Below are 15,541 nucleotides of genomic sequence, written 5' to 3'. Positions count from 1 at the left end.
ATAGCTTCTTGTGGGTACATTCAGGAATTAATTATACAATCACAATTTTTTTTCCCTTCAAATAATGAAATTCATAAGCATGTCAGCACTTTTACAGAGAAACACTGTCTTCTATCTAATCAGTATATTTTTCACTAGTGACAGTTATCTGCTGGTTGTGATTCCTACTAGAAATGAAAAGATTAAAAATAGAAAAACAAAATGCAAAAAACATACACCATACTTAGTCTGCAACATAAAGACTAATAAAATGAAATTTATATGTTGTGTTAGAAGTGACTATCACAAGGTGTATAAACAATACAACAGCTTCAATATACACCTAAAATTAGAAATTAAAACAAACAAACAAAAAAAAATCGACATAAAGGAAACTAGAGTTACATACAGATCAAGCACCAAACAAAAAACTCTGATAGGAAGAATGGTGAAGAAAATGCATTATGATAGAGGTCAGAGACACATAGCAGAGACAATATTACACCTTTCGTTAATGAAAGATTAGTTTTAAAGTTATCTAATGATGATACTGAAACTTGAAAAATGCATTATAAGAAATTCACCAGAAGAAAAATGAATCATCTGTTATAGTGCAATGGTTGAGAGACAGAGCTTTTTTCTAGTTAAGTGAATTCACCATAAAGATTCCCTTGTACGATCTGTCAAATGAACCTGATAATTCTCACTATTAAATAATGAAATACAAAGAAATTGCTGACAAAATGAATTAGCAGAAGCATTCAGTCTCCGTAATACAGGTTTTGTCTTAAAAGCAATAAGATTTTCAGTAAGGGAAAGAGGATTTCACCGTGCAATACTTTAACATACCAAGCCACTTACCCAACCACACACATCGATAATAAATAAATTTGGGTAAAAATAAATTAATCCCACAATACTGTATTTTTTCTTGCACAACATGCAAAACAAAATATAGTATCATGAATAATTCTTCAGGTTTGTAAAGAAATATTCAACAGTATTTAACTTACCTTCCAAGTATCTTCTGAAACTTTTACCGGAGTTCTCCAAGCAGCTATTAAGCAAATTATAACAAAAGGTCAATATCTGCTTGATTCAGAATTAAGCAGTTCTGAATATGTTTATATAATATAATAGCACATATAATATCCAGAGAATACCAAATATCAATTAGAGGTATCAAGTAGCTTATATATATATATACACACTGCTAGAAAAGAAGTCAACGGACACCACAGCGTGAGGAATGAATAGCCATGGCACCCACCTTAATAAGATGCAGGACCTCCTTTTGATGTAATGACCACAGCAATCCTATTGGCATACTGTCCACAAGTGTACAACAGCTATCAACAGAAATTTCTGACCATTCTTCCTGTAGGCATGTAATGAGGTTCTGGATTGTTGCAGGACGGACATCTCTTGACCTCACCAGATACTCCAGTTCATTCCACAGATGTTCAATAGGGTTGAGATCAGAGCTCTGTGGAGGCCAGTTAAGTGTGGTGACATTCATGTCCACAAACCATAGAGTTATTACAACAGCAGCAACCTTATGATACCATGCATTATAAGGCTGCTGTTCAGAATGTTAAGATACCTCTCAGAGTTCAACGTTTGTGGCACAACAAATAGCAGTCCGAGGCCAAACCAAGACCATATCATCCCACCTCTGAATTTCATAGTTGGAGTTATGTATTCTTATAAGAGATGTTCACTGAGCATCCACCACACCCACACCATTCATATTCTCGGTAGAGGGTGTAGTGTAATTAGTCGCTCCATAACGCAGCTTTCCAAGCTTCCATGTCCCACTGTATACTATTTGCACCACTGAAGAAGATGCTGCATGTTGGTTCGGATAATGTGGGATTTGCATATTGCAGTCCTGCCATTAAAACCCATGTTGTGAGCCTCAGTTCCGAATTTTCTGCAGATTTATTTGCAGTCAATGCCTGGAACTCTGCACTGAATGTGTTGGCCAGTGAGTATTATTATATTATGCTCTGTAGCACCCTAAAGTCACGTTCAGTGAGTGTGATGGGTTGTCTACTGTGGGTAGCACTTGCAGTTGACTTCCTGTGCTTCCATCTAAGTATGATATCAGTGACTAGTGACCTGAACCAATTTGCCAAACAAATAGGCTTACAGCATGGCATCCTATCACAATGCCTCTTTCAAACTCTAACAGTTCCCTTCTTGTAGCCATTTCACCTGGACACAGTTGCAGTGACTTGGGAGCACCATATTTCTCCAATTTATACTGCTGTAAACACATGACTCATTACATGGCCTGATGTACATTGCCCATGGGGGTGTCTGTTGACTTCTTTCCAAGCAGTGTAACATACATACTGTTTTTTTTTTTTTGGAAGCTGCACAACGAAACAGCATATCACCTCTGTTAACAGTGGTGAACATTACCTATGGATGCAGTACATTTATATTGTATCAATAATTTTTTTACATGTTCATCTATTATGCAAAGAAGCTTAGTCATTTAATGAAATTTCCATTTTTCACTGTCTTTGTTAGATATTTACTATATAAAATTTTATATATTTGCAATTCTTCCTGTTAGCAAAGAATGTGTGTGTGTGTGTGTTAGAAACACACACACACACACACACACACACACACACACACACACACACACACACACACACACACACACACACACACACACTCTCTCTCTACCACTAATTGTTCGAACACCCCTGTTATTTGAAGTTATGGAACATTCCAGGCTTGTTAATAACATAAAAACTGGTGTAAGATAGTAGGAAGCAGCTGAATACAGGTGGTGTGGCAACACAATGTGAACTTAGTGACTTCGAGAGAGAGGTGTCATCGTGAGCTGTCACAATGGTGGTCATGTCCATATGTGCCATTTCTGATCAATTGGAGCATCCAAAATTAACGAATAGCTATGTGATCAGCAAATGGAAATGTTCTGGCATCACTAATGCAGGAAAACACCCAGGGCAGCTGTTGAAAATGACTGACAGGGACAGGAGGGTGTTAAAATGGGTGGCACACAAAAACTGGCTACAATTGGCACAGACCATCTGTGATGAGTTCCAGAGTGCCAGTAACACCATGGTGAGCACTATACTGTACAAAAAGAGCTCCATTTACTGGGTTTCCATGGAAGAGCAGCAGCATAAAAGCCAAACATCACAACAATGAACAAGGCGGCTCATCTGGCTTGGTGCAAGAGCATGTGAACAGAACAATTGACAGTAGAAATGGTACTCTGGAGCAATGAATCAAGGTTCACCTGTTTCCAGTCTGATGGCAGGGTGTGGCTGTGGAGGCAGCCTGGTGAGCACTTTAACAGAGTGTGTGTATCCACAGTAAAGTTTGGTGGTGGAGGAGTAATGGTGAGGGGTGCATTCCGTTGGTGTGGAGTGGGACCACTGGTCGTAGACCGTGGTTCCATGAAGGCAGCTCAGTACCTTGATATTCTGGATAATCAGGAGATTTTCAGGGTCTACCCTGTGGAGATTTTATGGAATGGACCCATGTTACTATCAAGACGACAATACCCCATGCCACAAAGCTGCAGCTGTTATGGAATGGTAGGAAGAGATGGATGTTATCATACATACCCCCCCCCCCCCCCCCAGGAGTGACTGTATCACTGGCTGATGCAATGCAGTTGAGCAATGACATTGCTGTCATAAGATGATGCAATCATTAGTATAAAGTGAAGCCTCGTAGGGTGAGCAAGTGTTTGTGCGACTTCCTGGGCTACGATCCCATTTATTCCTGCATCACAAGTACTACACAAGTGATTCCCACAGCGAAAATCCAGCAGTAGTGATGCCTCATACTGTGTTAATAGTGCAAACTTTTATTACATTTGCAGGGACGTGATGTTTGCAAGAGAGAAAAAGGCCATCACTCCATTAGTGAAAAAGGCGTATCAGCTTTATTTCGGATGTAAGACTGGGGACCAGGACAAGGCCTGGGCCCCCACACATATGCTGTAGTACCTCTGCTAGAAATCTTCTGAAGTGGCTGAAAAGTGGTAAAGTGTTGATGCTGTTTGCTGTTCCTATGGTTAGAAATAGCAATCATGCAAATGATTGCTATTTCTGCATGGTGCCACCTGTTTCAGGAGGCGTCATGAGGAAACAAAAGTGGACAATAGTGTACCCGAATATACCATCTGCTCTCCGACCAGTTCCACACATAGAAGGACTTCGTGTTCCCAAACCTCTGAAAGAATTTTCCATCGATTCAGAGGATGATGATGAGGAAGGAAGTGAACCAATATTGGGTTCTCCTGAGCCTTCAGCATCTAATGATGATCCATATGTTGGCCATGGTGTATCATCTACATGTTTGTGTTGATGGGTCTGCAGCTGGGATACGAAGAACTGTTGTTTTATGTGTGAATGGGATGGCCGAGCAAGGACTTTGCACTATGTGAACAGAAATTGCCCTGCGAGAAAATTTCTGAAGGTCATAGCTGGCAGAAACAAAAAATTCTGCTACCACTCCTACACGTGAAACTTGGTCTGGTAAAAAAATTCATAAAAGCCATGGACCTACTGGATCAGCTTTCAAGCTCACCACTGCATATATTGGTAAATGTCCACTTCTAGGTCTGATGTCGCTTTGTGCCTATCACTTATATAGCTGCTCAGGATCATCTCTAGCGAGTGTCTAACAGTAGTCACCAGATGAAACCCATCCCAAGCTTTATTCTCATCACTCTATAACAGGTTTGTCGAACATCTCATCAATGAAGAGCTCTCACGTCTGAAAATTAAAGGGGAAGGTTTTTGTGGATTCTCAGACCTGAGAGCTCTTCATTGATGAGATGTTCGACAAACCTGCTATAGAGTGATGAGAATAAAGCTTGGGATGTGTTTCATCTGGTGATGACTAGTGTTGGACACTCGCTAGAGATGATCCTGAGCAGCTATATAAGTGATAGGCACAAAGCAACATCAGACCTAGAAGTGGACATTTACCAGTATATGCAGTGGTGAGCCATGGAAATTTTAACAAAGGGCTCGCATTGTCGAGAAAAAAAAAAAAACTATGCCAACGCCATCAACGTAATTACAGAGGCAATCACAAACATCCATTCCCACGGCGGGATGTTTGTGAACGCTAATGGATGTTCGCAGGATGTTTATAAACAAAATAAATTTGTTTTGTTTACGATAGAAGTTTTTATGACAAACAATCTATAAATAGTACATAAATATTATCTAAACACAATAATATTAAAATAAGTTATATTTCTCTTTTGTTTTTATACTTCAAGTGATAATCAATGGTACCAATCAAGGAACATTATTTTCTAGTAATATTTATTTATATGAGACTACAAAAAGTGAATTCTTATTTGTAAAATGGTAGTAACAGTAACTATAATATTTTATTTAATAAAATCACTTTCGAAATTATGAGACGATTTTACATGAAAAAAAAACAACAAAACTCGCTGTTACCCAGAAAAAACTCTCTCTTCTACAGGTTAACATTTACAAACAATTACTTTAAGGAAATACTTATGACAACAGCTGCCACACCTTATATCATCCTTCACACCTTGTGTTCTTCTAGGAGGATCTATAGCCGAGCGACGATTTTCTAGAAAAGATTTGACATAGGGATTCGGATTAAATTCATTCAAGGGTTTCCCATTTATACATATTGTCATTAAATCCGAAATATGTTATAGTGAGAGAAGATCTCTTCGTCGTTACAATGTTATTCATCACACTAAAAGCTCATTCGGCTTCAGCGCTGCAAACTGCAATTGTTGCCATAATCGCTTTGGCTTTTTTCGCCGTGCTGGGAATTTCGTTTTGTAACTTTCTAGTCAAAGCCATTTCCACTAAATCTCTAAAATCATTAATTTTAATATCATATTTCAAAATAAAATTTAAAGATCTTATCTTTTTTTTTCCCTTCTAACCATGGAAACGTAACTTCTTCCATACTCCATGTTTCAGGATAATAACATACATTTAAAATGTTTTTGAATTCTTCATCTTCCAAATCTTCATAATTTTCATTTTTAAGTTTAAAATTTCTTTGCTGCATTAATCTATCCTTTAAAGACATTATAAGAGAGTTTAGTAATGTTTCTTGCGATAGTTTGTGAAATCTGATTTTGCTTTCAATTGCTCTTTCTTCAAATTGTTTTGATTTTAACATGGTATCAATTTTAGATTCACAAGAACCTACAGAATTTTTAAAATCATTACTTGCATTAATTGTTCGCATGATTAAGGAGTTAACCCTTATAATACTTATATTGCGACTTTGTAGAGCTTCTGACAGATATATTTATGGTTCGATGCAAAATGCTTGCATAAAGCTCGGTAATTTCTCCACATTGCCATTCAAAAAAAGAAAAAAAAAGCAAGAGCCATTCATAAACTGCAAGCTGGCCATACGTGGTCCAAACACAAGGCCGATCTTTAAAATTTCGATACCAAGGTCTTTTGCAATCGTATTTAATTCTCGTTGATGTTTTGGTGATTGATGAAGAAAAGCATATAATTTATCCATAAATTCAAAATGATTTATTTCTTTAATGTTTTTTATTGAATCGTCTAATGCTAATTGTAAATGAAGAGCTATGCAATGCCAAATCACTTTGGGAAATTTTTGTAGAATTTTGATTGCAACACCTGATTTGTTTCCTGGCATCACACTAGCTCCATCAGAACAAAATGCAATGAGATGATTTTTTAAATTGTTATCAGAAAATCCATATGAATTTAAAGTAGTATGTATACATTCAGCGGAGGTATTTTCTAGTTCTGCAAGATCTACAAAAATCATACATGGTTCAGTGAGCTCAACTTGTATGTGAATAACTAAAACACTTTTTTTCTATAATAGCAGATGAATCGACAACATTATCGATTCGTCTGCTATTATAGAAATTTCACTTTTTTTTTCTATTATTTTGGAGAATATTTCTAATTTTATCATCATCATCATCATCATCAAATTCCTGCTATGTACCCTCAAGGGGGGTACAGGATATGATAGTACTACATGAAAAATTTACATCATTATTAATTTCCTATCTACAATTTTCCTCCAAATCAGTCTGTTACTTGTCAAGACTCCAACATTATCAGATCTTATATTTCCATCATCTAAGGCACTTTGTACCGTATCAATCCACCTATATCTTGGTCTTCCTCTGGGTCGTTTTGCTGCCAACCTGGCAGAGAACACTTGTTTTGCAAATCTTTCCTCGCCCATTCTGTTTAAGTGACCATACCACCTGAGATTAGCTCTGCTAATACATTCCTGAATGCTGACAATGTCAAGTTCTTTCCTAATATCCTCGTTTTTAATATGATATTGCCATTGATGCCATCTGTTCACGTCTATAATCTTTCTCAGGACTCTCATATCTGTGGTCTCTAGTCTTTGGTCAAGTGTTTTACTTCCGACCCAGCTCTCAGATCCATAAGTTAAAACTGGTTTGAACACTGTCTTGTATACAGTTAATTTAGTGTTGTGAATAATTTCTCTCTTATTCCATATGAATTTATTCAGTTGACTTCCCACCATACCAGCTTTGTTGATTCTGTTGTCTATTTCTATATTTAATTTACCATCTTCAGTAAAAATCGTGCCTAAATAGTTGAAATGTTTTACTTGTTCCACAGGTTCTCCATTCACAACACAGTTGACATTTTCGATGATTCTGCCTATTTTCATTGTCTTTGTCTTTTTATTGCTGACCTTCATACCATATCTATTACAACAGCTATTCAATTTAGTCAGAGAATCTTGCAGACTTGTAGCGGATTTATTTAGAAGTATAACATCTTCCGCATAAAGCAAAGAGCTGACATTAACATCTCCAATTTTGATATCATATTTAATATCACTTTCCTTCATAATGTGATCCATATAGATAATGAATAACAGAGGGGATAATGTACATCCTTGTCTCACACCAGATTTAACATTAAACCACCATCCTGTACTTCCTTCAATTCTAACTGCTGATTTACAACTCAAATAAAGACTAAGTATTGCTTGATATAATGCCACATTGACACCATATAACTGCAGCGTATTGAATAGCTACTCTCTTGGCACCTTGTCATATCCGTTTCCAAATCGACAAAACTTAAATACAGATCTTTGTTATATTCCCATGCTTTCTCGACTATTTGTCGTAAAGTGAAGATCTGATCCTGACAGCCTCTATTTGGCCTGAATCCAGCTTGTTCTTCACCAATCTTTTCTTCCACAATTCTTCTCAACCGTTTTTCAAGTATACTTGCATAGATCTTGCCAGGAACACTCAATAGGGAAATACCTCTGTAATTCTCACATTCAGTTTTATTTCTCTTTTTATACATGGGTACTATGAGAGCTCTACTCCAATCATCGGGAATTCGTCCCTCTGTCCAGGCCTTCTGAACTATGCAGTGGAGCCACTGTAAGACTCTTATACCACCATACTTCAACATTTCTGGTCGAATATCATCTACTCCTGCTGCCTTTCCACATTTCAAGCCTTTGATGGCTTTTTCTACTTCAAGTATGGATATGTATTCCTGACTGCATGCCTGGTCAGTGTTTTTTAGCATTGTGCTGTCATCACTGCTTGTTTCATTTAGAAGTTTTTCAAAGTAATTACTCCATACTTCAAGGATATCTTTTTCTCCCATTTTCATGTCACCTTTATCATCTCTAACTCCTTTTACAGCACTCTTTCTTCCATTCCTAAGCTTCTTCAACAACCTCCAGAATATTTTGCCACCTTCTTGATATTTATTTTCTATATTCTTGCCAAAGTCCTCCCATGACTTTTGTTTAGCTAGTTTTACACAGTATTTCGCTTTCTTGCATTTGTCTCTATATATACTCTAAGAGCACAAGCTGACTAATTTGACAGGAACTTTTGATATGCTTTCTTCTTTTCCTTCACTGCCTCTTTAACTTCCTGTGTCCACCAGGGAGTTCTAATCTTTTTATCCTTACAGACAACTTCGCCACATGCCTCTCTGGCAGAATCAATCAATCAATGTTTTCTTCAGAGTTTGCCACTGAATCTCCAAGGTTTGATTCCTGTTCTCAAACTCTTTCATTTTTTTCTTCACTAATTACAGTTCAGATGTGAACTGTATTTTAGTCTACAGTTCACATCTGAGAGCTGCTCAACTTTTATTCGCTTTAAAACTTTATTACATGTTATTCTTTTCAATATGAAATTCAATTTTATCTTGCTCAAGACTAGATAGTGATCACTTCCAATTTCAAATCCTCTGTACACTCTGGTGTCCTGCACCAGGGAGAAAACATCACTATCAACAATAACATAGTCAATGAGACTTTTCTTATTCCTAGCCTCTTCTCTCCATGTGAATTTGTGCACATTTTTATGTTGGAACATGGTGTTAGTAATAACCAGTCCACGTCCTGAGCAGAAATCCAACAGATATTTGCCATTATTATTAGCTTTGCTCTTTTCTCCAAATTTTCCCAAAATATTTTTGTATGTCTCACAATCATTTCCTACTCTGCTATTTAGATCCCCAACAAGGACCAACTTTTCATTTTTCATTGTGTCAGTGGCTTTTTCTAAAGCCTCAAAAAATTCCTCCACTTCTACCTTGGTAGAACCTTCTGTGGGACCATAGGCACAAATAAGCTCATTGTCCAGTTCCCCATTCTCATATTTGCCCACATTACTCTACTTGAGACTGACTGCCATTCAAGAAGATTAGCCTCGTATTTTGTGTTGAATACTATGGCTACTCCTTCTTTTCCTAGATTGTCATTACCTGAATATAACATTTTGTATTTATTGCTCAGAAAGATCTCACCAGTTTTGGTGTTTTTTGTTTCAGTCACCCCTATTATGTCGATCTGGTACTTATCTAATTCCTCAGCTAGCCCCATTTCTTTACCATTCAGGCTTCTTATGTTGATAGTACCGATCTTTAACTCTGGTGATGTTGAGTTGGGGTTTGTTTTCAGATTTGTTCCAGTAGCTGACTTTTCGCTGTTCGCCCTGGTTCCCTGGCGAAAACAACGGGGACCTTGTTTAACTGGGCGACGCCCCAGCCGGCATGAAATTTTGTCATGTCGTACCATCATTTTTAATTTTAGTTTAACCAATAAGAATACAATTTGGTCGGCTAAATCCCAAATTGCCAGCCCATCCTCGTTCGTTCAGTATCCAAGTAGATACCCAACAGGGTGCATCACGAGAAGGTGAGGATTGGACATTAGGTCAGAAGCCCTGGTCGGTTCTCCGCATTCCTTTAAAGGCTATGTGGAGGTCTCCTCTCAGTTATACAGCTTTGACCCTTAAGCACCCCTTCTAATTTTAATTGTTTAGAAATATGTTCAACTATTGTAATTCATGAGAATCTAGAATTCAATGATATCCTAGATCAATACCATTTTTAATTCGTTTAAATCTGACAAATCAGACATTGGTCGGTTTCTCTTCACCAAACTATAAACAGAATTAAGCATTTTTAAGTCTGTTTATAGTTTAGAAGATAAATCAAAATTTCTCTTTCATTTAGTTTGTCAATTAAATATGGTAATATAGATTTGCTACATTCTTCATTTATTTTTATTATTTTATTATGAGCAAATGATTCATTATGTTTGGATAACTTTTTATGCAAACATGCGGTTCTTGAGCCTGTAGTGTTTCCATTCGGTTCCATTTTCATTTCTACCCATTCCTTTCATGATAAAACAACTTTTTTCTCGTTCAACACTTAAGTTTTGATATTTTGAGCATATACGACATCCTAATTTACCATTTTTAACTTCTAACCACTTATACTGCATTTTGAAATACAATGCTTACTTCTCGTTCTAGCAATCAGGTAAATTATTTTATTTTTCTCTTCCAACTTGTTGCATATTCATTGAATCAATGTGCGTATTATCTTCAAACTTTATCTTCCACTTCATTTTCAACAGCAGTAGAATCAGCAGAATCACTTTTCATTATTTTTTTTTTCCAAAAAAAATTTAATATAATAAATTTCACTGTTTTTTCATGTTTCACAGGTAAAAATGCTTTTACACTTATAAAAATAAAATTTGCTGAATCTACAGTTTTTAAATTTTAAACACAAACAACTGTTATACATCAGTGTACTGACGAACACAGAACTAATGTCCAGTGGAACAACCCGCTCATGACAGTTTTACGAACATATGATTATCTAGTGGTTTTCCATACGATTGTATACTTATTTTCAAACTTTCGTTATAAAGGAGTTAAAACAATAATTCCAAATAATCTATACACTGCCGAATAGACTAATTTTTGTTAGGTTACCGAATGAATTTGTGGCTTAATATATTTCAAAAAATTATGTTTTTTTTTTTTTTTTTTTTTAGATAAAGAGTAAAGAAGAAGAATAAGGGGCTCGCAAATTTGAGGAAAATTTAACAAAGGGTTCACGCAAGCCCCTTATAGCTCACTACTGAGTATATGTGATAAGTTCATATTACTCTATGATATAAGAAACTATCGTGGATCCCTCCCAAATTATGGAGGGTCATTACTTTTGTAAAATTTTGTTGTCCAGTGTTATTATCAGCCTTTTCAGAATGACAAATTTCACTAATAATCCTTGGAAATGTCATGCAGCGAACTACAAGGAACTGGTTGAGGACTTGTTGTCTCTTTATCACAAACTTGGCTGCTTTATGTCCTTAAAACTACACTTCCTCCATTCCCACTTGGATTTCTTCTCTGACAACTGCAGCATGATTAGCAATGAGCACTCTGAGCGTTTCCATCAAGAAATTACAATGATGGAGAAATGAAATACCAGGGAAAGTGGTCCATTTCCATGTTGGCTGACTACTGTTGGACACTCACTAGAGATGATCCTGAGCAGCTATACGAGCAACAGGTGCAAAGCGACATCAGACATAGAAGCAGACATTTACCAGTAAATGTGATAAGTACATATTACTCTATGATATAAGAAACTATTGCGGATCTCTCACAAATCATGAGGGGGGGGGGGGTCATGACTTTTGTAAAATTTTGTTGTCCAGTGTTATTATCAGCCTATTCAGAATGACAAATTTTGCTAATAATTATACAATTCCTGCTCCACATTCATCTAAACTTATGTCTAATAAAGTATTGTGGTTGGTTTTATGCTGGTGTGTTACAGAGTAACTCAGAAAAATATCAATTCTCCACACACAACTACAATCAGCCATGACCTACTCTGTTCAAAACACATATCCTCGTGCCCCCCCAATACATACATAAAACAAAGAATTTTGCACGTATGAACAATAAGAATCTCTTTTTGTTTCATCATCATTTAATTTTTCAAAAAGAAATAATGTTTTTGAGAGAAACTTGTGACATGAAATTATTAATTTCACATAATTTTCAAGCTGTGTGATGTTACATCACAATGTAACATCACGCAGCTCTTTCTAATTTTAAATGATAAATTGTTTGTATTCTACCTTGTAAAAGATTGTTTCCTGTCAAGCCACTGATGATAGTTTGTTATTTTCAAACTGAAATATCTGGCAATATATTAAATAATCTTCTTGTGCAAACATGTTAATAATTCTTAAAAACAAATAATATCAATGCATTCCACATAGCAGTAAGCATTGAATACCAACTGACCCTCTGTACACATAATTATTTAAATTCTCTGCTTCTACAACCCATTACTTGAAGATCTTTTTTTTTTCTTCACATATTCTTGAACCTAACATTTAAAAATGAAATCCTTATTTATTTATTTTTAAAATATTTGTTCTTTTACTGAAAATATGCTGAATGAATTCTGTCTACGATGAAAAAAACATTTTATTATTATAACATTCGTTCATAAAGTCAACGAACTCATTATGGGAGGTCTCACTCTGTCAGCAACACATCTGTCATTGTTATTATTATTATTAAGAGACCTCAAGGGAGTCAAGGACTCATCAAGGGAGGCCACATACCATATATTCCACTTATCTTCTATAAAAAATATACTCCTCACTTCCTTTTACACCACACCTTTACACAACTTCTAGCGATTGCCTCTTGTTCTCCCACTCTCACTTTGCACTGTGTATTCCTTCTATATTAATCTGATAAAATTCCTTCACCAACTTATGTCTCTATCAAATCACCGCTTTTCTGTTTATCAAACCCTGCAATTTACATTTACCCAATCTCTCCCCATAACCAACATTCCATAATCCTGTTATTGCCTCAATTACTTGTCTCTGAACTATCTTCTCCAGAGTTTCCACATCACATTGGAATTTGAGTACAACAGCCATTTGAGGAACAAGAGGAAAAATAGACGAAAATGCAGAATCCTCACGTACTCCAGCATTGGAGAATTGCAAGGAGAGGAGAGCAATCCATGAATATATAGTAAATGAACAGAATAGAAGGTAGATGGCACTTGGGAAAGCAGGCCTATATATGTCAGCCAAACCTAATAAATTCTCTGGAAATGTCAACATCAGCCACATGAGTTCATCCAAACCATTCTATGGTTTGTGTCCCTCAAGATCATGAGTGGCAAAATCCATATTGTTGGTCACTAATTAATTGGTTGGCCTTGATCTCCATGATTTCTGTGAGAACAGGTCAAAGTAACTGGTTAATAGCAAGTTGAAACTTTCATCACCTTTTACTACAGGCTAAATGAAGACATGTTTCCCTGTTATAGGGTAGATGCTAGTCTGATAGAAAAGATTGAAAATGTGATATTGGCTTTGTCTCTCCTCCCCCCTCTTTTTTTTTTTTTTTTTTGAAAACTGGTACACATTATGGTCTTTCACCAGTCATTTAGTATTTTTCTTTCTTTACTGTATTTAGAATAGAGTACTACAAAATTATTTTCCTCTTTCCCTTTCACATTATATATTGTCTATTTTTTTAGTTCTTTACGAGTTTTTACAATATCTTTTGTTATTTAAAATTATTATTTGCTACTGCTTTGTATAATAATCATAATACAAAACTGTAGCAAGTTTATTCCATTTTTATAAGTTATTCTTAATCAAATCTTTGACATGTACCTGAAATAGTTACACTGCTAATTCTTCCATTTAAAATTATCATTATTATATAGACATTTTATTCATTTGTCTATTATATGTTATAGAACTTCATAAAATTTTTCTATTTCTAGTTTTGGTTCCCTTCCTCTGAACTATATACACTAGTGATATTTATACCCCTCCCCCTGATAAATGCTACACATATATATATATATTATTGAATGTATTCTATCTTTATGCATCATTATCTTAACCCCCCCCCTCAGTTACTCATGTTTTTCTACTCCACTGTATGTTAATAAGCGATTATAAGTTAGCTTTATTCCTTTGTCTTTTTCTTTGCTCTCTCATATTGCACAAATTTTATTATAATGATTTTCAAAGTTTTTTGGTTAAGTCTTCTTTTCCTGTCTGTGATCTTATGTTCTGGACACCAATTCTCAGTATTTCTTCTTTCAGTCTCATCTTACTTACTTACTTATACATGGTCATATCTTTTTCGATAAGAATACCTTGAATGCACTCAGTTATTCCACTTCCAAAACTATTTTGGAGGGATGACATTTGGTAAGAATAACGACCACTTCCACCCCCATCCCAGCACTTTACTGATCTAATAAGGTCACAAGGATCTTACTTTTGCACTCTTTCACAGCACCATAAATGCATAACTGTTGGAATTTACACATTTAGATCTGAACTAAAATCTTTTGTCAATGCCGCATTATATTCAGCATTATTAAAAAAAGTTTTTTTTTTAAAAATGAATAAATTTTAAATATGAATCAAGACACAAAGTTCCACTTATACTTTCAGTTTATCAGATCTTTGATGCACATTCTAATCCTTATTTTGGACTTGTGCTGAACAGAACTATAAAAATACTGTAATTCAAGCCATGTACTCATCTGAATCTATTAATGTGTAAAATCACTAATTACAATTGCTTTTATACTCAATCAAACATAAAACTCTTTCCATGTTTAATTTTGGTCAATTAAGAATTTGACCCGAACCAAATTTTCTTTTCAACTCTTTTGTTTGATGTTGGAAGTTCATTTTGCACTTGATAATAAGGATTAAACTAAAATAAATTTAGTTTAATCCTTTATCCAAGTGTGAGCAAACAAAGTTTGTGCCTGAAAATATCTTCAGGACTGTAGCAAGGTGGTGCAACTGTTGGCAACTCGGAGCAAAGGTGGACCAAGCTCTCATCACTCCTTGTCTCAGTATCTCCCACCATGCCAAGCACCTGTCCTTGCGAACATGTATAATGCTATGCATTGAGGAAAGGGCCACTATCCAAACCAGTTTCGACCTTTATTGAGGTCTCTTTAATAAAGTGTCACCACCACTGGGTCTGCCTCCCAGAGGTGGTGACACTAAGGCAGAAGCAATAGAGAGGTCATATTTACCTATATGAGTTGCCAACTGGTGTACCACCTTATTATTAAATTACTCTGCATTTAGATACACCGGTTGGCAACTCATATAGGTAAATATGACCTCTCTATTGCTTCTGCCT

General features: G+C 35.8%; 1 protein-coding gene across 3 annotated transcripts in view; it reads right to left on the bottom strand.

The window, feature by feature from the left end:
* The window catches only part of LOC150095640 (uncharacterized), a 205,250-nt gene that overhangs the window by 81,010 nt on the left and 108,699 nt on the right, over window positions 1-15,541 (bottom strand). For all 3 annotated transcript variants that reach the window (XR_016550027.1, XM_090409716.1, XM_090409715.1), the window contains exon 14: window positions 993-1,036. Coding sequence is in view for 2 of the 3 variants with exons in the window: in XM_090409716.1 (XP_090265842.1) it covers window positions 993-1,036 (44 nt within the window). In the remaining variant the exon portion in view is untranslated. The remainder of the gene's footprint in view (window positions 1-992; window positions 1,037-15,541) is intronic.

Source organism: Typopeltis vanoorti, chromosome 20 (assembly GCF_054136105.1).
Source record: "Typopeltis vanoorti isolate ZY-2024b chromosome 20, IOZ_Tvanoo_1.0, whole genome shotgun sequence".
Taxonomy (NCBI): Eukaryota; Metazoa; Arthropoda; class Arachnida; order Uropygi; family Thelyphonidae; genus Typopeltis; species Typopeltis vanoorti.
The sequence above is the reverse complement of the archived record's forward strand: the minus strand, read 5'-3'. Positions and strand labels throughout refer to the sequence as shown.